Here is a 21,416-nt window from a genome sequence, read left to right as displayed (position 1 = left end):
CCAGCACTCTATCCACTGAGCCACCTAGCAAGTGAGGCTGGTGATCTGCACAGCCATCCCTCCACAGACTCAAAACAAAGTCAAGTGCAAGTCATGTCATCATTTCTGTGATGGCATGGTCTTCTTTGGCAACGAAGGATGAACACAAACACAACGTGCCATGATATACAGCTAAAGGTACAATGGGGACTATAAAACGAAACACTGGCAGACCACCCCTTCCTCTTTGAGCTGGTGTTCTTAAACTTTTTTCTGACATGGAACACTTTGGCAGTCTGGTAAAACCTATGTACCCCTACTCAAAACATTTTAAAATGTAAAATGGTTGTTGTCCTTCATTTTCAAAGAGGACCACAATGATATCACCATGATAAAGTGAAGTTTCAGTGTGTCCGACTGTGGCTGATCAGACCAATACAAGCTCAGAAGGCTCTACCACAGGTTGAGCACAGATAGTCCATGTGAATATTTGGGGTGGATATCTCAAATTTGCCCATCCTACATTTTTTTTGTGCTATCTCAATTCTGCTTTGCTCACAGAGCACAGCACCCTTTCTGATGTGGGCACACCATGCTGAGCAAGTCCTGTGTCTCCCATGTTGCACAGTCAAATCCAAAGTTCTTGAGAGAGACCTTGAGAGTGTCTTTGTATCGTTTCTTCTGACCATCATGTGATCGCCTGCTCCATGTGAGTTCTCCATAAAATAGTCTTTTTGGGCAAGCATACATTTTGTATTTGGACAATGTGGACAGACCATCAGAACTGCACTCTCTGAAGCATAGTTGCATGCCTTGGCACTTCAGCTCGAGCAAGGACTTCAGTGTCTGGTACCTTATCCTGCCAGGTGATACTCAGAATCTTCCTAAGACAGTTCAAATGGAAGCAATTCAGTTTCCTGGCATGGCACTGGTAGACTGTCCATGTTTCACAGGCATACAACAATGAGGTTAGCACAACAGCCCTGTAGACCTTCAGATTGGTAGTCAGTCTAATACCTCTTCTCTCCCAAACTTTTCTTTGGAGCCTCCCAAACACTGAACTAGCTCTGGCAATGTGTGTATCAACCTCATTGTCAATGTGTACATCCCTGGAAAGTACACTACCAAGGTAAGTGAACTTATCCACAGCATTCAGAACTTCTCCATTGGTTGTAACTGATGGTTCCACGTATGGATGGGGTGGTGGTGGCTGATGGAGCACCTCTTTTCTTGGTGTTAATTATAAGCCAAAATTAGCACAGGCAGCAGAGAACTGATTCATACTTTCTTGCATCTCAGCTTCAGAGGCTACATTGAGTGCACAATCATTTGCAAACAGAAAATCATACACCAACACTCCCTCCACTTTGGTCTTGGCTTGTATGCAGCCTTTTCAAATTGAAGAATTTACCATCAATTCAACAGTTTACCTTGACGCCGTGTTCATCCTCATTGAAAACATTTGACAATATGACTGAAAACATGCTAAAAAACACGGGAGCAAGTACACAGCCCTGTTTCACTCCATTGGTGACTAGGAAGGCACGAGAGCATTGTCCACTATCCAGAACCCGGGCAAACATGCCATCATGAAACTGATGTACAATATTGATGAACTTCTCTGTACAGCCAAATTTTGACATAATTTTCCATAAGCCCTCATGACTAACAGTGTCAAAGGCCTTGGTCAGATCTACAAACGTATACACAATTATGTAAGAAACCAATTATATTGAAAATATTTATTCTCAAGTCTTCTCTAACCCTGCCCCTCATGAATCTATCTATGGACTTGCTCTGGGGAAAAGTGGGGGACAGTATGAATATTTGTTCTATAATAACAAACTCATAACCTAGTTAAATGACCAGCAGATGGCAGCATACTGACACCCAACAAAGAACAACACAAAACCCAAACGGAGGATTACAGATATAGAGCTAAAAGACATAAAAAGAGGCCATTTAGTTCAACTCCTTCATTTTATGGATGTGAAAACAGGTCCACAGAGGATAAGTGACTTACCTAAGGTAGCATCACAGATGGGCTGGAAACCCAGGACCTCCTTCCAGAGATAGTGCATTTTCTTCCCTACCTCAATTGTTGCAGATTTTAAGGTGACTCACTTCGGAAGTACTATTTGTCCTAGTTTTATGTTCCATGCATGTGCTATGCCTTGATCGTCAGTGATCACTGATATTCATAAGGTGCTTTTAGATTCTCAAAAGCATTACATATCTGGATATATATGTATATATTGTGTGTATATATGTGTATTTACATATTTTCTAATCTGATCTTCAAAACAACCTTGTAAAATAAAGACTGCAGGTAATATTACCCTCATTTACCCATTGAGAAAACTAAGGAGGAAATCAACTAAATGAGGACTAAGATCACAGAACTACCTTTTGGGACAGGATTTGAATCCAGGTCTCCCCAACTGCAAGTTGATCACTCTATCTACTCCACTACCTAGCTTGTTTCTTTGGTGCATTTGGTTGGTTGGTTGTTGTCCTTCTTCTTCAAAGAGGATCAAAATGACCATCACCAGGATTAAGTGAAATTTCAGTGTTTCTGACTGTGGCTGATCAGACCAATACAAGATCAGAAGGCTCTACCACAGGTTGGACACAGATAGTCCATGTGAATATTTGGGGTGGATATCCCAAATTTGCACATCCTGCATTTACTTTGTGCTGTCTCAATTCTGCTTTGCTCACAGAGCACAGCACCCTTTCTGAAGTGGGCAAACCATGCTGAGCAGTCCTGTGCCAGCGTCTCCCATGTTGCACAGTCAAATCCAAAGTTCTTGAGAGAGACCTTGAGAGTGTCCTTGTATCATTTCTTCTGGCCATCATGTGATCACCTGCCCCATGCAAGTTCTCCATATAATAGTCTTTTTGGGCAAGCATACATTTTGCATTTGAACAATGTGGCCAGCCCATCGAAGTTGCGCTCTCTGAAGCATAGTTTGAATGCCTTGGCACTTCAGCTTGAGCAAGGACTTCAGTGTCTGGTACTTTATCCTGCCAGGTGATACTCAGAATCTTCCTAAGACAGTTCAAATGGAAGCAATTCAGTTTCCTGGCATGCCATGTTTCACAGGCATACAACAATGAGGTCAGCACAACGGCTTTGTAGACCTTCAGTTTGGTAGTCAGTCTAATACCTCTTCTCTCCCAAACTTTTCTTTGGAGCCTGCCAAACACTGAACTAGCTCTGGCAATGTGTGTATCAACCTCATTGTCAATGTGTACATCCCTGGAAAGTATACTACCAAGGTAAGTGAACTTATCCACAGCATCCAAAACTTCTCCATTGGTTGTAACTGATGGTTCCACGTATGGATGGTGTGGTGGTGGCTGATGGAGCACCTCTGTTTTCTTGGTGTTATTAGGCCAAAAGCACAGGCAGCAGAGAATTGATCCCTACTTTGTTACATCTCAGCTTCAGAGGCTGCATTGAGGGCACAATCATCTGCAAACAGAAAATCATGCACCAACACTCCCTCCACTTTGGTCGTAGCTTTTTCAAATTGCTGAACCCTTTTCGGAGCTCTTTCCACCTCTGATGTCCACCTGTTCCACCTAACTCTCACCTGTGGCTCCAAGAAGCTTCAGCATGCACCACGGCCACACCCAGTAAACCTTTTGGGCAGACTGGCCAAACCAAGTTGAGGGTGACCAAGGGTTCTCAAGCCCACTGGTGAGTTAGGGGGGTGTCTACCCCAAGCATGTGAAGACTTCCTCTGGTGGAAGGGGCGATGAGAACCATTTGTTCCAACGGCCATGAAGAAAGCTGAAGCAGGTGATGTGGAGCGCTTGGAGCTTGGAGCTTGGTGCATTTACCTCCCTGCAGATGGGTGGTAAACACGGGAAAGTGTATTCTGATTCCCGCACCCTAACCCGCGTGTCCAGAGAACCTTTCTTGTCACCGGTTTGGGCGATGAGGTCAACTAAATAAATACCTTTTGCTTAGAAGGAAGCTTCTCTGGACAGCCTACTCCAGAGAGACACACGGGTGGGGGCTCAGTGGGTTCGTTAAAGGCAGGAGCGGCTGTGTCCGCTTTCGGGGCACCCCCGCGTTCGGGGTCCCCCTGGTGCTGGGGGAAGATGACAACAATAACAAACCCAAGACCCCGTCTCTGCTCCGCGGCCCGCGCGCTGGTGTGGGGGGTTACTGCGCGGGGAGGGAGGGGGGCGTTTGTGTAACCTTGGGAGCCCAGGACAGCAGAGGAAGCTATTTTCTGGAGTGTCTAAAGCGCCTTCTCCGACGCGGCCTCCTGGCCTCCAGGCGGCGCTCTAGTCCAGACCCTGACCGCTTCCGCCGCTGTTGGCTATGGAGACCCGAATTCCGGGGTCAAGGAACTGAGGTAACCGCACCTCGGAGCGACCATCCTGTCAGCGCCACCACATCCTCTCGCGAGACGCTGAGCCGGTACGTCATGTGACCAGCCAAGATGGCGGCGCCCAGTGAGGCCGAGGTAGCGGCCGTGATCTCGGCTCCGGTGTACCTGGTGGTGAGCGGGATCCCCGCGGGCCTGCGCTCGGCCCAACTGAGGAACTACTTCAGCCAATTCCGGGAGCAGCGCGGAGGCCGCGACGCCGGCTTCCTCTGCTTCCACTATCGGCACCGACCTGAGCGGGCCCTGGCCCCGGAACCGGCCCCGGTCCCAGGCCTCCCCGCCCCGGCGCCTGCCTCGGCCTGCGATCCTGCTCATTTCCCGGCCGCGTCCTCCGGTCCTGCCCCTGCTCAGTCCTCAGCCCCAGCCCCTCCTGCCACCTGCTGCTGCGTGATCTCGGTGCGGGGACCGGCCCAGGCTGAGCGGCTCCTCCGCATGTACTCGGGCCGCCCTTGGCTCGACTCGCGGGGGAGCTGGCTGCCCGGGCGCTGCCGTATCCGCAGGCTCCGGCTTCCCGTCCAGGAGGCAGGTAAGGACTGCCCCGAAGGCTGCGACCAGGGCGCCCCAGCCTGGCCATCAGTAAGTGCCTACTGCGTGCGAAGCCCCGGGGATACCACACGGGGCTGACAGTTCCTGCCTCCGGGAATGCGAACGAAGACCTGCAGAGCAAGCTCCGTGCGAACATATACAGGGCAGGTGGGGGGCTCAGCGAGCGAGCGCTGGGCGCGGAGCCAGGGAGACCTGGCTTCACAATCGGCCTCAGGCACTTTAAACAGCGCGTGACCCTGGGCAAGTCGCTTAACCTCCACTGGAGAAGGAAATGGCAAAGTCCTCCGGCGTCTGCCCAGAAAACCCCACGGGCAGCATAGTGCGCAGGTTTGAGAAGAGGTGGACACCACTTAACAACAATAACACGGAATAAATAGAAAATAATTAACAGAGGAAAGGTCCCAGAATTGAGGGGTTGGGGAAGGTTTCTAGTAAAAGATGGAATTTTAGTTGGGACTTAAAGAAGGCCAGGGAGCTCAGTGGTCAGAGCACAGGGAGGAAAACCTTTTCCTCATTGGGGACAGCCAGAAACAGGGCTTTTAGGGGAAGGGGAGGACAAAATGAAGTCATAAGATAGTGCCAGGAACTAGCAGGAGGAACTCTAGCTATCATTTAATCCAACCACTCATATTTTATAAATGAGGAAACTGAGGTGCAGGGAAGGAAAAAGTCTTGTTCAAACGATAAGGGCACGGTGACTCGAAAATAGGTGCTTAATACATGCTTGTTGGCTAGCCTACGACTAAGTGGTGAAGATGAAATTTAAATTTTGGCCATCTGATTCCAAATCCAGTGCTCCCATCACAACATACTCCCAAGAAGGTTTTTGTGCCCTTTACAGGGGCTGGGTGCCTCCAAAGAGCTGTCCAAGTGTTGACTTTATGGGGGGACTGATATGTTCTGTTTTCTTAAGTAATTCAACCCTATGCTCCTGGTGACTTGATATCTTGGAACCCAAGCAGGCAGGAGTCCTAGCACACCAGGATAGTATTCTAGGTCTAGATAAAAGAACTAGAGATAAGGAGACAAGTTGGACACTAACCAACACCTCAATATATCTTCACCAAAAATTAAAGAAGTTTTGAATTGAGGTGAATCTCCCAGGGATCTTTCCTCTTCCACTAATGAGCACTATTCAGTGCCCATCACTTCTCTAATAATTCCATTAACTAGGGTAAGTGATAGGAAGAAATGGGAGCTTTATTCTCTCCCTCTCCTTCCAAGGGAAAACAGAATTCCATAGACCCATTGAAAAATGGACCTGGAATTCATGAAGTGACCTTTCACAAGCCATCTGCTCTCTAGCCCAGTTTCATCTTCAGTAAAATGAGGGGTTTAGACCAAATGATCTCAAAGGCCTCTTCCTGATTCTCCCTCTCATAAATATATTGCTCACATAATTTTATTCGATCAGTCAACTACTAGGCTTGGGGGATGGTGCTAGGCACTGGGGAGAAAAACAGCAGCAAGCATAGGCTTTCCTGAAAAGATTACAGTGTAATGCAGAGGTCCCCAAAGTGAGCAATATCACCCCCTGGGGACCCTGGACTAATCCAGGGGGCGATAGTAGCTTCAGTTACAAGTAGGGGAGCATTGAATAAAAATAAGAAAACAGTGGAAGCATAAGGAAAGAAGAGGAGAATAAAATTTTGAAAAACTGTTTGAACTTGTTTCATCTGTTGTGTAACAGAGTTAAAGTGGTAGTGATTACATTATTGTCCCAGTAAACACACAAGTGGAAGTTATAACCAATCAGTGGTCAAGTTGCCAACAGGTCTTAACAAGCAAGTATTGGCCGATGAGGATGTCTAGCTGCATGTAATGACTTGTTTACAATTATAATACTGTATGGTTACATGATGCAGTATTGTATCATCAAAATTTCAATGAAGAAAAAAACCCATAAATTTACAATAAATTATTGAATTTAAGATACATCATTTTTTTTAAATATAGTTTATATTTTTTTGAAATGATGCAAATTTAAAAGAAAAACATTAAAGGATTGAAGAAAGTAGATTTCCAGGAGGGCACTGAGTAATTTTTTTTTTTTTAAAGGGTGCAGTAGGCCAAATAAGTTTGGAAACCTCTGGTCTAATGCAAAAGACTATACCCTCAGAACTGATACATGACAGCCTAGCACATTTTGTTGTTGTTTGGTTGTGTCTGACTCTTCATGATCCCATTTGGGGTTTTCTTGGTAAAGATACAGGAATGGTTTGCCATGTGCTTCTCCAGCTCATTTTAAAGATGAGGAAACTGAGGCAGAGTTAAGTGACTTGCCCATGGTCGTATAACTAGTAAGTGTCTGATGCCAGATTTGAATTCATGAAGATGAGTCTTCCTGACTCCAGGTCCAGCACTCTATCCGCTGCATCACCTAACACATAGTAAGCATTTAATAAATGCTTGTTTCCTTCTGCTTTTTCTGCCGCGCTTACTTCGGTCAGAATCATTCATAAGAACAGGGACCACCTTATGGAGTATCTTCCACCTCACTCCCCTAGTCCATATAGTACTCTATTAATAAAATCTGTTCAGTTAAAGCCTCCACTCTGTCACTTTGTGATCCTACCCCAATTCTCCCTCATTTGACAGAAGGTAAACTGAGGTCCAAAGGGGGAAATGAAATGCCAAAGACCACACAATGAATTAGTGTCAGAATGAGGACCAGAACCCACGTCTCCACACTCCTTGTTCATATGTGCTGTAATTATACACCAGGGCAGTTAGGTGATGCAGTGGATAGAGCACCAGTGCAGGAGTCAGGAGGACCTGAGTTCAAATCTCACCTCAGACACTTGACACTCACTACCTGTGTGACCTTGGACAAGTCACTTAACCCAGTTGCCTCATCCCGGGTCATCTCCAGTCATCCTGATGAATATCTGGTCACTGGATTCATATGGCTCTGGAGGAGAAGTGAGGCTGGTGACCTGCACAGCCCTGCCTCACTCAAAATGAAGTCAAGTGCAAGTCATGTCATTATTTTTCTGATGGCATGGTCTTCTTCGGCAATGAAGGACGAACACATACACAATTATACAGCATGTTACTTGCCTAAGGTTGTTGTCCTTCATTCTCCAAGAGGACCAAAGTGACATCATTATGTCAGGGTCAAGGCACAGTGTGTCCTACAGTAGCTGATCAGACCAATATGGGATTGAAGGCCCTACCACACATAGGTCAGGCACAAATAGTCCATAGGAACATATGGAGTGGAGGTGGCTCTAAATGTGTGCATTTCATGTTTCTCTTGAGCTACTTCAATTCTGCTTTGCTCACAGACTACAGCTCCTTCTCTGATAAGGACACACTATGCTAGGTGGTCCTGGGCCAGTGTCTTCCATGTCTTGCAATTGATTCCAAAGTTTTTCGGAGAGACCTTGAGAGTGTTTTGTATCGTTTCTTCTGACATTTGTGTGAGGACTTGCCTTGTGTGAGTTCTTCATAAAGTAGTGTTTTAGGCAAACATACATTTGGCATTGAACAACATGTGACCAGCCCATAGGAGTTGAGCTCTCTGCAGTAGAGTTTGAATGCTTACCAGTTCAGCTCGAGGAAGGACCTCTGTCTTCTAAATCTTCCTAAGACAGTTCAGATGAAAGCAGTTCAGTTTCCTGGCATGGTGCTAGTATACTGTCCAGGTTTCACAGGCATAGAACAGCCAGCCAACCAGCTTGCCTAACAAAGATGTTAAAAAGCAGCCTGTAAACTCAGAGCTGTGAAGGTGGGAACTAATTCTGTCCTCATGTCTACACATGATTACTGGTGCATCTCTGCTTCAAGGTTTTTTCTTATCTTTTTCTAAGGTGTTGATCCCTTTCCCTTCAAGACCCGGAAAGAGCTGCATAGGAGAAGGGCTGTGAGTGAAGCCTTCACTCTGGCTGACCTTAGGCAGCTGCCAGAACTGAACCCTCCAGCCTTGATGCCCAATGGGAATGTAGGGACCCCAATGCGTATCTTCTTAGAGCTGATCCGAGCCTGTCGCCTGCCCCCCCGCATCATTACCCAGCTGCAGCTACAGTTCCCCAAGACAGGCTCCTCCCGGCGATATGGCAACGTGCCCTTTGAGTATGAAGACACAGAGACTGTGGAGCAGGAAGAGCTGGTGTACACAGCCAAGGGGGAGGAGATCCCAGAAACCCCTCAAGGAGCCTGTCCCACACCCATCACAGCTGGGACCCAAGGATGGCCAGAGGAAGAGGAAGAGACCCATTCAGATGATGTGAGTTCAATGATGTCATCATGTCCTGGCTGACCATAGCTGTCATTTGTGATTAGTTACTGTTGATAACACGAGTATTTTGATGTGTGTAGCCCATGATACTTTATAAAGCTTGTTCTCAGAGTTGATTCTCACAGCTACCCTGAGTTCAGCAGTACAAGCATAAATATTCCCCTGAACTCTCAGGAGCTCTTTCCACTGTAACAAGCTGCTTGATCTGTCATAGTTATCATAATAATTGATATTCACATAGCACTTTCAAGGTTTGAGCTTTCCTACAATACTTGAAGCAGGTGCTACAATATTGTTTTTCAGTTGTGTCCAACTCTTTGCGACCCTGTTTTGGGTTGTTTTTGGTTTTTTTTTGACAAAGACACTGGAATGGTTTGCCATTTCCTTCTCCAACTCATTTTACAGATGAGGAAACTGAGGCAAGCAAGGGTGAAGTGACTTGCCCAGGGTCATACAGCTAGTTGTAAGTGACTGAGACTGAATTTGAACTCAAGATAAGTTTTCCTGACTCCAGGCCTAGCACTCTGTCTACTTTGCCACCTAGTCCCATATTACCACTGAAGAAATTTAGTCCCTAAAAGGTTGTGACTTTCTCTTGTCATCCAGTTTATAATGTTAGAGGTGATTAGAGATTTGAAACCAGTTCTCCTGACTCCCAGGTCCAGGCCTCTTTCTTCTGTATCACACTATCAAGATTTCTCTCTTCTCACTACCGCACTTTATTTTTCCATAATGATTCCATAAAACCAATTTTAATTGACTGACTCAGGGAAAAAATAAAGAACCATGAACTTCTGGTTTGCCTGATGAGACAGAACCAGAACATGGGAAGCAGAGACCAGTTACTGTATTTGTCTGACCCTGTCTTTAGAAATGACTTTGAAAGAAAAATAAATATAGGTAAATGCTAAAAAAAATAATGCCCATTATAGGCTGCTATCCTGTGGTATGTGAATTATTCATATTCATGTCATAGAGTTAGAAGGGAAGGAGTTCAGAAGTCACCAATATAATGGGTGCTCAAATCCTGACTTATTAGTTACACTGGAACAATCCTCACTAAACAGTCAGCACCTTATGCTTGTAGACTCAGTGACTGGGAACTTTCTGCTTCCAGAGGCAGTTCATCCCCTTTTGAGTCTCAAAGGCTTTTCCCTACAGCCTTTACCCATTGCTCCTAGATCTGCCCCCTCAGGTCAAGCAGCACAAGGCTAGTCCCTCTCCTGTGCGAGGACAGCCCTCTTAAGTCCTTGATGACCACAGTCACATATCCCCAAAGCTTGATATGGGCAAGCAGTAGTCCCTATGCTTGGACTGATATTGGTGTCATAGTGATAGGGAGTTTGGATATAAGAAAATCAGGGAGCATTGAGTGTAGGCTGAGGTGATGGGCAAAGGAAGTCTTCAGTTCTGGGAAGGTGGGGCTGCTGGTGTCTTGAAAAGCCTCTCAAAGGAGAGAGCATATAAGAAGCACACTGCAGACTTTAAGGCATTGTGTAAATGTCAGGTATGATTATCATTAAAAAGGATGGGGAAGAATTAGATAAGGGGAGGGGGAAAGGCAATAAATAAATAGCCTGAGCAAAAACCTGGAGGTGAGGATGAGACTGGTACGTGTAGGGAACAGTACAGAGCCAGCCTGGCTGAACTGGGGGGGTTATATTTCAGAGTAGTATGAGATAAAGGTGAATGAATAATAACAAAGCTCAGATATCTATAGCATTATAAGGCTTATAAAATGTACTCTTCACAATCACCCTGTAAGGGAGGTACTATAAATCCCCACTTGACAGAGAAGAAAACTGAGTCTGAGTAAATGACTTATCGAGGGTAATATGAAGGCCTGGAGTCAGGAAGACCTAAGTTCCAATCTTCCTAGCTGTGTGACCCTGTTTACCTCAGTTTCCTCATTTGTAAAATGAGCTGCAGAAGGAGATGGCAAACCAAGAAAACCCCAGATGGGGTCACAAGGAGGCAGACACTACTGAACACAACAATAAGATAACATAGCCATTAACATCAGGACCCAGATTCGAACCCAGACCTCCTGATTCTGAGACCAGCCTCCTCGGTAGTGTGGTGTCAGGAGGGATGTGGAGGCATCCCAAGTCAGGCATCCCTCTGAGAGAAGCTTGAGAGTGTGGGACCAGCCTGTCGTGGCCTTGGCACATTTTCCCTGTCCCCTCACCCCTGCTGTCCCTGCAGGACAACGACACGTGTGAGGAGTGGGAGCGGCACGAGGCGTTGCATGAGGATGTGACAGGCCAGGAGCGCACAGCCGAGCGGCTCTTTGAGGAGGAGATTGAACTCAAATGGGAGAAGGGCGGCTCTGGGCTCGTGTTTTATACAGATGCTCAGTACTGGCAGGAAGAGGAAGGAGGTAATGAGGCTCATGGCTCACGTTTCTTCAAGGGGGTCTCTATGTTCATTACTTCCTCTGACCTTCACACTGCTACTCTTAGTGAGAAAAGCAGGGTGAGGATGATCATCTCTTTTACACGGGTGAAGGAATGGGGGATGGAAAGGAGCAATCACCCTGCCCATGGTCACACAGCTATTAGGTGCAGAGTTGGGTCTGAAACACCAGTTTTCTGGCCATAAGGGCAGTGTTCTTTCTCTGTGCTACACCTGGGCCCTGAGCAACAGGGGATGGGTCTGTCCCTGGGATGCCCATGAGCACCAGCTTTACTACCTATGTGCTTCCTGGCGATTCTGTTCAACACATTTCCATAACACTTTACTTACAGCCATCCTGTGAAGTCAGTTATTTGCATTTTACTTTTTTTTTATTGTTTTTTATATGGGAACTATTTATTTTTTACTCAATAGAAGAAAAAACATTCTAACTCTAATAATGAGATCTATTCAGTAATGAAATGGGCAGCCTTTGGGTTAACGATTTCACTCTTACTGGAATATTCACCTGATGGTAGACACTTATCAGCAGGACTGGTTTTTTTTTTTTTAATTTATTTATTTAAGTTTTCAACATTCATTTCCACAAAATTTTGGGGTCCAAATTTTCTCCCCATTTCTCCCCTCCCCCCACCCCAAAACGCCGAGCATTCTAATTACCCCTATCACCAATCTGTCCTCCCTTCTAACATCCCTCCCTTCCCTTATCCCCATCTTCTCTTTCGTCCTGAAGGGCAAGATAAATTTCTATACCGCATTACCTGTATTTCTTATTTCCTAGTTGCAAGAACAATACTCAACAGTTGTTCCTAAAACTTTGAGTTCCAGCTTCTCTTCATCTCTCGCTCCCCACCCATTCCCTTTGGGAAGGCAAGCAATTCAATATAGGCCATATCTGTGTAGTTTTGCAAATGACTTCCATAATAGTTGTGTTGTGTAAGACTAACTATATTTCCCTCCATCCTATCCTGCCCCTCATTGCTTCTATTCTCTCTTTTGATCCTGTCCCTCCCCAAGAGTGTTGACTTCAAATTGCTCCCTCCTCCCACTGCCCTCCCTTCCATTATCCCCCCACCGTGCTTATCCCCTTCTCCCCCACTTTTCTGTATTGTAAGATAGGTTTTCATACCAAAATGAGTGTGCATTTTGTTCCTTTAGTTAAATGTGATGAGAGTAAGCTTCATGTTTTTTCTCTCACCTCTCCCCTTTTTCCCTCCACTGAAAAGTCTTTTACTTGCCTCTTTTATGAGAGATAATTTGCCCCATTCCATTTCTCCCTTTCTCCTCCCAATATATTTCTCTCTCACTGCTTAATTTCATTATTTTAAGATATGATCCCATCCTATTCAATTCACCTTGTGCTCTTTGTTTCTGTGTGTGTGTGTGTGTGTGTGTGTGTGTGTGTGTGTGTGTGTGTGTAATACCAACTACTCAGATACTGAATAGTTTCAAGAGTTACAAATACTGTCTTTCCATGTAGGAATGTAAACAGTTCAACTTTAGTAAGTACCTTATGACTTCTCTTTGCTGTTTACCTTTTCATGCTTCTCTTCATTCTTGTGTTTGAAAGTCAAATTTTCTTTTCAGCTCTGGTCTTTTCATCAAGAATGCTTGAAAGTCCTCTATTTCATTGAAAGACCAATTTTTCCCCTGAAGTATTATACTCAGTTTTGCTGGGTAGGTGATTCTTGGTTCTAGTCCTAGTTCCTTTGACTTCTGGAATATCATCTTCCACACCCTTCGGTCCCTTAATGTAGAAGCTGCTAGATCTTGTGTTATCCTGATTGTATTTCCACAATACTTGAATTGTTTCTTTCTAGCTGCTTGCAATATTTTCTCCCTGACCATGGAACTCTGGAATTTGGCCACAATGTTCCTAGGAGTTTCTCTTTTTGGATCTCTTTCAGGTGGTGATCGGTGGATTCTTTCAATATTTATTTTGCCTCCTGGTTCTAGAATATCAGGGCAGTTTTCCTTGATAATTTCATGAAAGATGATGTCTAGGCTCTTTTTTGGATCAAGGCTTTCAGGTAGTCCCATAATTTTTAAATTGTATCTTCTGGATCTATTTTCCAGGTCAGTTGTTTTTCCAATGAGATATTTCATATTATCTTCCATTTTTTTCATTCTTTTGGTTTTGTTTTGTGATTTTTTGGTTTCTCATAAAGTCACTAGCCTTCATCTGTTCCATTCTAATTTTGAAAGAACTATTTTCTTCAGTGAGCTTTTGAACCTCCTTTTCCATTTGGCTAATTCTGCTTTTGAAAGCATTCTTCTCCTCATTGGCTTTTTGAACCTCTTTTGCCAATTGAGTTAGCCTATTTTTAAAGGTGTTACTTTCTTCAGCATTTTTTTGGGTCTCCTTTAGCAAGGTGTTGACCTGCTTTTCATGCTTTTCTTGCATCTCTCTCATTTCTCTTCCCAATTTTTCCTCCACCTCTCTTACTTGATTTTCAATATCCTTCCATGGTCTGAGCCCATTGAATATTTATTTTGTATGTTTGGGATATAGAAGCCTTGACTTTTATGTCTTTTCCTGATGGTAAGCATTGTTCTTCCTCATCTGAAAGGATGGGAGAAGATATCTGTTCACCAAGAAAGTAACCTTGTATGGTCTTATTTTTTTTTCCCTTTTTTGGGCATTTTCCCCAACCAGTTACTTGACTTTTAGGTCCTTTGTCAAGAGTAGGATATACTCTGGGAATCTGTGAGATCTCAATTTCTCCAAGGTGGCACAATCAAGTGTGTACTGGTCTGGACGCAGAGAGGGATTTTTGTGCCCAGAATCTTAGCAGTTACCTGTCCACAGCCTCCTGGCCTCTAGTTCCGCCAAGTCAGCACTGGGGGCTGATTTTCAGATAAGCTGTATGGGCAGGGCTGCCATTCAGTGTGAGACAAGGACCAGCTTGGCCAGGGCCTCCACACAGGGCTGAGGTAAGACTCAGCTCTTCAGTGCCCCCAGGGGTTTTTACAGTCCAACAATGGAGCGGTCTGTATGGCTGCTGTGCAGCCTCTGTGGCCACTGCCTTCTGCTGGAGCTATGGGAAAGCCCTTCTCCCTTCCTGGCCAGCTGAAAATACAGCCGTCACTGACCTTTGGCGCCTGTGGGTTGAGGGATCTGGGAACCTCTGCTACTGGGCCTGGGGATTCCGCGACTAGAGATTCTGCCCCCAGAGATTCTGCCCCCAACGGCTGTTCTCGAGCCGGGCAGCCAAGGCTGGACTGGGCTCCACTCCGCATCCAGTACAACCGACGTTTCCGTGGGTCTCTCAGGTCACCCTGGGCTGGAAATCTCCACTCTGTTGTTCTCCACCTCTGCTGCTCCAGAATTTGCTGAGAGTCCCTCTCTACAGGTATTTCATGGGCTGTGTGGGGAGACCCTGCGTATGTGTGTCTTTGTACTCCGCCGTCTTGGCTCCGCCCCATTTTACTTTTTAAATAGAGTTTGTTTTGGCGTAGTAGGTCAGCCTAAAAAGAAAGAAAGACACAACCATGCACGACTGTACAGTCTTGAATACCACGAAGCAAGAGTGTAAAATTGCTTTTTGTTGTAGACCTTTGATTTCATCATGTGGCAAACTCCCTCCATAAATGCAGATAGGAGTCTCTTTGGTAATGTATCCCTTTTTTCTCTCTTTCCTTTCTTCTTTCAGAATCATCAGAATATAACAAAACCATTCCCAGGGTTTTTTTCTTATGTAATTCTCTCTATGGTCCCTCATAATATTAGAGTTCTAAGGAGACACTTGCACCATCTTTCCCATTAGAATGCAAGTACTTGATCTGTGTTTAGGTTTCTCATGTTTCTAAGTTTCAGTGCAGCTCTGGCATTTTTAGGAATGCTTAGAAGTCTTCTATTTCATTAAAGGTATACTTTTTCATCTGTAGGATTATACCCATTTTTGGTAGCTAAGCTATTCTTGGTGATAAGATATTATTTTTGCCTTTTGGAATAACTTATTCCAAGATTTCTACTCTGATGGAGGTAGCTGCTAAATCTTATGTGGTCCTGATTGTGGGTCCTTGGTACTTGAGACTGCTAGCAGTATTTTTCTTTGATCTAGAAGCTCCAGATTTTGGCTATGGTATTCCTGGGAGTTTTCCTGTGGGGGGTTTCTTTCAGGAGATAATTCTGTTTTCATGTTGCTCTTTGATCTGATAGATGTGGGCAGTTTTCTTTCATGATTTCTTGAAATATTATATTCAGGATGGCTTAAGGTAGGGGTAGGATGTAACAGTTTTGTAGTAGTCCAGTGATTCCTAAATTATCTCTCAATCTGTTTTTAGGTTGTTATTAATATGGACTGCCTTACCTTTTCTTCTTATTTTTTCAATCTTTTGACTTTAATATTTCTTGTTGTCTTGAAAAGTCATTAACTTCTGTTTGGTTCATTCTAATTTTCAAAAAGTCTGTTACTTACATAAGGTTTTGAACCTCTTGGCCTAAGCAGTTAATTCTCCTTCCAAGTGTTTCTTCCAAAGCTCTTATTTCTTTTCCTTTTCTTTCCTCTAGTTCTCTCTCATTTCATTTATAAAATCATTTTAACTCTTTTTCTTTTTAATCTTTTACTTCTTTTCTTTTAGAAATTCTAATTTATCCTGTGTCTGGTCTTTTTTTTTTTTTTTTTTTGACGCTTTGCCTGTAGATGTTTTGGTGTCAATCTCTTTTTCTGGGTTTGTGTTTTGAGCATCTCTATTATAGCTTTTTTAGGGTGGTAGTCTTTTCATTTGTTTGTTTATTCATTGTTCCAGCATTATTTACTGAATCAGGATTTTGTTTCATTGCCTAGGTCTATGTACTACTGAAGGAGTGTCTGGGCCAGGTTTGGTATTGCCTTGTATTCTTGGGTCTCTGAATATTGAGAACTCAAGGCTGTCAGAGGCAGCTCAGTACAAGTATCTCTGTGTCCACCACAGGACTGGGCAACCTTTTAACTTTGTAATTTATTGTTTGTGCTCTGGAGTTAACCACTTGGTATCAAAATTGTCCGCTATATTGTTGCCATTTAATGATGTTTTTTTATTTGCATAGTTGAAGTAAGCGTGTATATTCTTTTGGTATTCCTTTTGTCATTCTGTAGCACTTTATACACGTCTTCCCATTTTTCTTTGAGTTCATATTTACCATTTCTTGCAATGAAGTAATATTTCATGACATTCATATACTACAATTTATTCAGCTATTCTCAAATTGTTGGGCATGTGATTTGTTCTCAAATTTTTGCAAAAATAAAACAAAGCAGACTTGAAACAACCATATGAAAGAATGCTTCAAATCAGTAATGATAGGAGAAATACAAATTAAGACAACTCTGTGGTTTTGACTTGCACCCATCAGATTGGCAACAGTGACAAAAAACAAAACTGGAAAATGTTGGAGGGACTTTAGAAAGCCAGGCACATTGTTGGTGGAACTGTGAATTGTTTCAGTTGTTTCAGCCATTCTAGAAAACACTCAAGAGTTACTCCAACAAAGGCAAAAACATGAAAAGGACCTATAGGTACCAAAATATTTTTAGCAGTTCTTTTATGGTAGCAAAGAAATAGAAATAAAGTGGGTGCCCTTCATTTGGGAAATTTCTGAACAAATCATAGTGAATGAATATATAATACATTGTTATTGCACTGTAAGAAACCCAAACTATGAGGAAATTCAGTGTTGGTACACCACATGTGAAGGTATACAAAATGAAGCAAGAAGAATTGGGAAAGCTATCTGCATTGTGACCACAACTGTATGTAACTCACATCAGTGCAGCCACCAAGCTTGACTGCAGAGAACTGATGGTGAAATATGCTTTGCTCCTTTTGGTAGTGAGGTAATGGGCTGTAGGTATGGAAAAAGGATATGTTCCCAGACATGGTCAATGTGTCTCTTTGCTTTGCTTAGCTTTATTCCAAGGGAGGCTTCTTTTCAGAGCTGGGAGTGGGATTGGGAAGTCATGGCAGTTTTTGTAAAGCCTAAGTAAACTTTTTCTTAAATAGCACAGAGATATACTTCCACCCCACTCCCCGCCAAGAAAAAAATGTCAAGCATTCTGAGAGGCAAGAGGGCATGCAGCCTATGGAAAGTCATGGAAATTGAAAATGTATTCATCTGTCTTGTCCCTACAGATTTTGATGAGCAAACAGCTGATGACTGGGATGTGGACATGAGCATATACTATGATCAAGGTAATTAGCCAAGCAGGGCTCTGAGATGCAGATGGCCTGTTCTTGGATGATTTGCAGTTCTCCTTGCTCTCACATCCTCCCAGGCCAATTCCCTGCCCTTTGTAGTGTGGGATGGGATCAGGGAGGGAGCAAGGCAGTGGGTCAAGCTGGAGTCTGTCCCTTTTCCTCAGTTTGGTGAATAAGCTAGTGAGGGTCCCCTTTTTATGATTTTCGTTTCTGAAATAAATGCCCTTTGGAGACCAAGAAAATACAGGCAAATATTGGAAGTAGAGGCAGAAGGAAAGAAAAGAAGCAGTCCCAAACCTGTCTTATTGGGTGGCAATAGTCCCATCCTTAGGAATTACCCCTGTTCTGAGGAGTAGAGACACTGAGACCAGAAAAGCCCTCAATTTTGTAGAACTGTTCCCTTGCCCTCTGGGAGTTTCTGGTCTTCTTACAGACACAGTCTATCCCTTGAGGGAGCCCAAGTCTGATAGGAAAATACAGCTTTGACTCTCAGGAGGTCCATATGGACTGAGGAGGATATACAGTCCCTGTTATTTAGTATAATCCGATCTGAAGGGGAAAGACGACACTCCCTACACTTGAGGACCTGTTGGTCTAATTAGGAAAGCCACGGATATATGCAGCAGAAACCAAAGTTAGAGAAATCTAGCCCTGACTGGGTGCCATGGAGGCCATCAATCCTCTGCCTCTCCTGTACCCAATGCACCTTGGCTAGGACATTAGTCTCTTCCTAAACCAGGCTCTGGCTTCTCAGATGGTGGAGATAAGGATGCTCGTGACTCAGTCCAGATGCGCTTGGAACAGAGACTACGTGATGGCGTGGAGGATGGCTCCGCAGTCAGCCACCAAGTTGGCACCTTTGAGCGTCACACAAAGGTGAGCCCATGTCGAACGCACAATTCATTTCCCTCCTGTCCACTTTCTACTTCCCCCCATTTATGGCCAGGAAGCCCTCATTTGACTCCTATTCTTTCCTCTTCAGGGTATAGGAAGGAAGGTGATGGAGCGACAAGGCTGGGCTGAGGGCCAGGGCCTGGGCAGTAGCTGCTCAGGCGTGGCTGAGGCCCTGGACAATGATGGGCAGAACCCCAGGTGTAAGCGTGGATTAGGGTAAGTGTGGTTGAGGGGCGTTCTTTGCAGCAGAGCCAGCCCGTCCAGCTTTTGAGAATTCCCCACCACCCTCGGTCAAAGGCTTGGCGATCATAGCCCTGGTTTGGGCCTGTGACTTGGGAGCTACGAAGCTAACTAGCTAGCGGGCTTCCTCTTCATGGAGTTTCTGGACAGATATGAAAAGGCAAACAATGATAGAGCCACAGTGAATGGATTGAGGCTGTTGGCCATAATTATGGCACAAAGAGTCACTTTGTTACCCCCATCCTGGCCCAGTCTGATGCCCTGGGCTTCAGGGGCTTTAGGGAAGGAAAGGCCATAGGGCCACACACACACCCCTTTAGGCCTTCCTAATGAGCTGGTCATGGTGACAGCAGGTCCTCATTTACTGTGTGGCTGGGAAGCAGTATACAATGAGAACACAGTGAGGATAGCATTAAACTTGGGAGTCATGTGACCTGGATTTGAGTCCTGCCACTGACAGTTACCTGGCTCTAACCTCTTGGAAGTCAACTTCTCCAGGTCTGTTCTCTCACCTGTAAAATGATACCTGCTCTGCCTGCTTGACAGGACTGTTGTGGAGAAAACAGAAATGAGAACTGTTCTGTTTGTTACTCATTCAGTTCATCTTTTTCATGATAGTTCAGATTGGGGAGAAACAGACCTGGGATAAGTTATGTGGCTGCTTTTCTTTTCTATTTCATGTTCTATAGGCTACTGCATATGTGGATAGAAGTGGTCTTATCTTGTGTGGACTTGGGGACAGCTCCAGGAGCACAGATGACCAGGATTCATCCATATGATTTTGATTTATTCTGTTATACCTTTGGCATGAGACAGATGTTAGGGTCACTTCCCATGCTCCTCTACTTAGGATGGGGAAGCAGGAGTTTCATTATAACATAATCAAGGGTTTTTCTCTCTCAGGTACCATGGAGAGAAACTGCAGTCTTTTGGACAGCCAAAGAGGCCACGTGGGACCAGCCTGGGGCTCATCTCCACCATCTATGATGAACCCCTTGCTCAGGACCAGGGTGACCTCCTGCTTCGACGCCAGCCACCAACCAGCCTGAAGTTCCGGGCAGATATGGCATTTGTGAGAGGCTCAGGCACAGACAGCTTTTCTCACAACTCATCAGAGCCTGAATGACTGGAATAGAAGCCCCACATATGGTGGGAGGATCACAGCATCTCTCTGGTCTTTCTGTTCTTGAAGCCAAAGTGGGTGGCTGGCTCTAGGACCCAGACTTTCCTAGAGAAGAAAATGGCTTAGAGACCTGGGGACAGTCACTTCTCCTCCTTCCTATCTTCTACCTCAAGGCCAGCGATGTTTTTTTACAAAGAGCTGTTTCTGTCACGATGTTCAGGCTTGGCGGTCTCTTCTTATGGAGTTTAACTTCTTGTTCATCTCAAGACCACAGTTTTAGCCTCGGCTCTTCCCTAGAACGCTGGTGTCAGTTTTGGCCTCATCCCCTCCTCACCCCCTGAAGCAGGGCATCATTGGCCAAGATTAGACCATCTTTTCCCTTGAGATTTCCTGCGCAGCATCAGCCACCCTGGCCAGATAAAAGGGAAGAGGACTTGGCAGTCTGAGGCCATGCCACTTGCTCCCTTCTGTGAAGGGCAGACAGACCCATAGGAGAATAAAGATTTTGTTTATATAACCAAGTTGTTTTCCATCCTTGAGGAGGGAACATACCTGCCTCTCCCCACAGCTTCTAATTAACAGCCTTCAACAACCCTATTTTACCCCTCATTAAGTCTTTAACAATAGGTGCACAACTTTAATTATGGGCAGTTTTTCACCTTATAGACCTGAAATCCACCTCTTGGCCACTTAGGACCACAGACTTAAGCCTAGAAAGGAGCTCAGTGGTCATCTGCCATGCGCTAGGTGCTGGGGATACAAAGATAAAGATAAAACAATCCCTGCCTCCAGGATGGGTGGGATGTCGGGACTGTTCTCAAGCATCTGTCACATTTGTCCCACTTCAGCCCACATGAGCCACTGGGTAGAAGTGACAGAGGAATTCAGGCTTCGTGTAGAAAAACTTCCAATTAGTGTTGTCCAGAAAAGCATGGGCTGCCTCTTGCTGAAGGTTTTCAAACAGATGTATGACCACTGGTGAGGGCTATTTGGGGGGCAAGTGGCAGTCATGGCAGCGTTAGGAGTCGACTGATTTTGTAACCAGCAAAATGAATTACAAGCAGGCTGCGTTCGGCCCATTATATGAATACTGAAGGCTTACGCATGTGTCACCTTTATTTTCACTGATAATTCATGGTGACAGTCACTTCCCAAGAAATAATATACAGTAGTTCCTGACGTTAAAAAATGTTTAAGCAAAATCATCGATCATTGGTTAGGACTAATAATCATTCGTATTATACTTCAAATATGCCAATCCCTTTCCCTTTGATCTCACTTAGGAAAATACACCAAAACAATCTCCAAGTGTTTGGCTCTGCCTTAAAGAAGTATCCTTATCTGTATAATTCTTTACCTAACTGCTTAATAAATGTTTAGTTAAAGCTTGGCA

General features: G+C 44.6%; 1 protein-coding gene across 2 annotated transcripts; it reads left to right on the top strand.

Annotated features, from left to right (window-relative positions):
- Positions 1–4,409: 4,409 nt before the first annotated feature.
- Positions 4,410–20,540, top strand: GPATCH3 (G-patch domain containing 3). 2 transcript variants are annotated; one of them, XM_072609482.1, is made up of 7 exons: positions 4,410–4,911; positions 8,744–9,159; positions 11,377–11,551; positions 17,701–17,760; positions 18,506–18,642; positions 18,749–18,876; positions 19,804–20,540. In XM_072609482.1, the coding sequence occupies exons 1-7, from the start codon at positions 4,440–4,442 to the stop codon at positions 20,024–20,026; spliced, it is 1,611 nt and encodes a 536-aa protein (XP_072465583.1). In that variant the 5' UTR covers positions 4,410–4,439; the 3' UTR covers positions 20,027–20,540. The 2 variants fall into 2 exon arrangements, with proteins under 2 accessions (XP_072465583.1, XP_072465584.1); XM_072609483.1 differs by having other exon boundaries at positions 4,411–4,911; positions 18,521–18,642.
- The last annotated feature ends 876 nt before the right edge of the window (positions 20,541–21,416 follow it).

This window comes from Notamacropus eugenii, chromosome 5, assembly GCF_028372415.1.
Source record: "Notamacropus eugenii isolate mMacEug1 chromosome 5, mMacEug1.pri_v2, whole genome shotgun sequence".
Taxonomy (NCBI): domain Eukaryota; kingdom Metazoa; phylum Chordata; class Mammalia; order Diprotodontia; family Macropodidae; genus Notamacropus; species Notamacropus eugenii.
The sequence above is the reverse complement of the archived record's forward strand: the minus strand, read 5'-3'. Positions and strand labels throughout refer to the sequence as shown.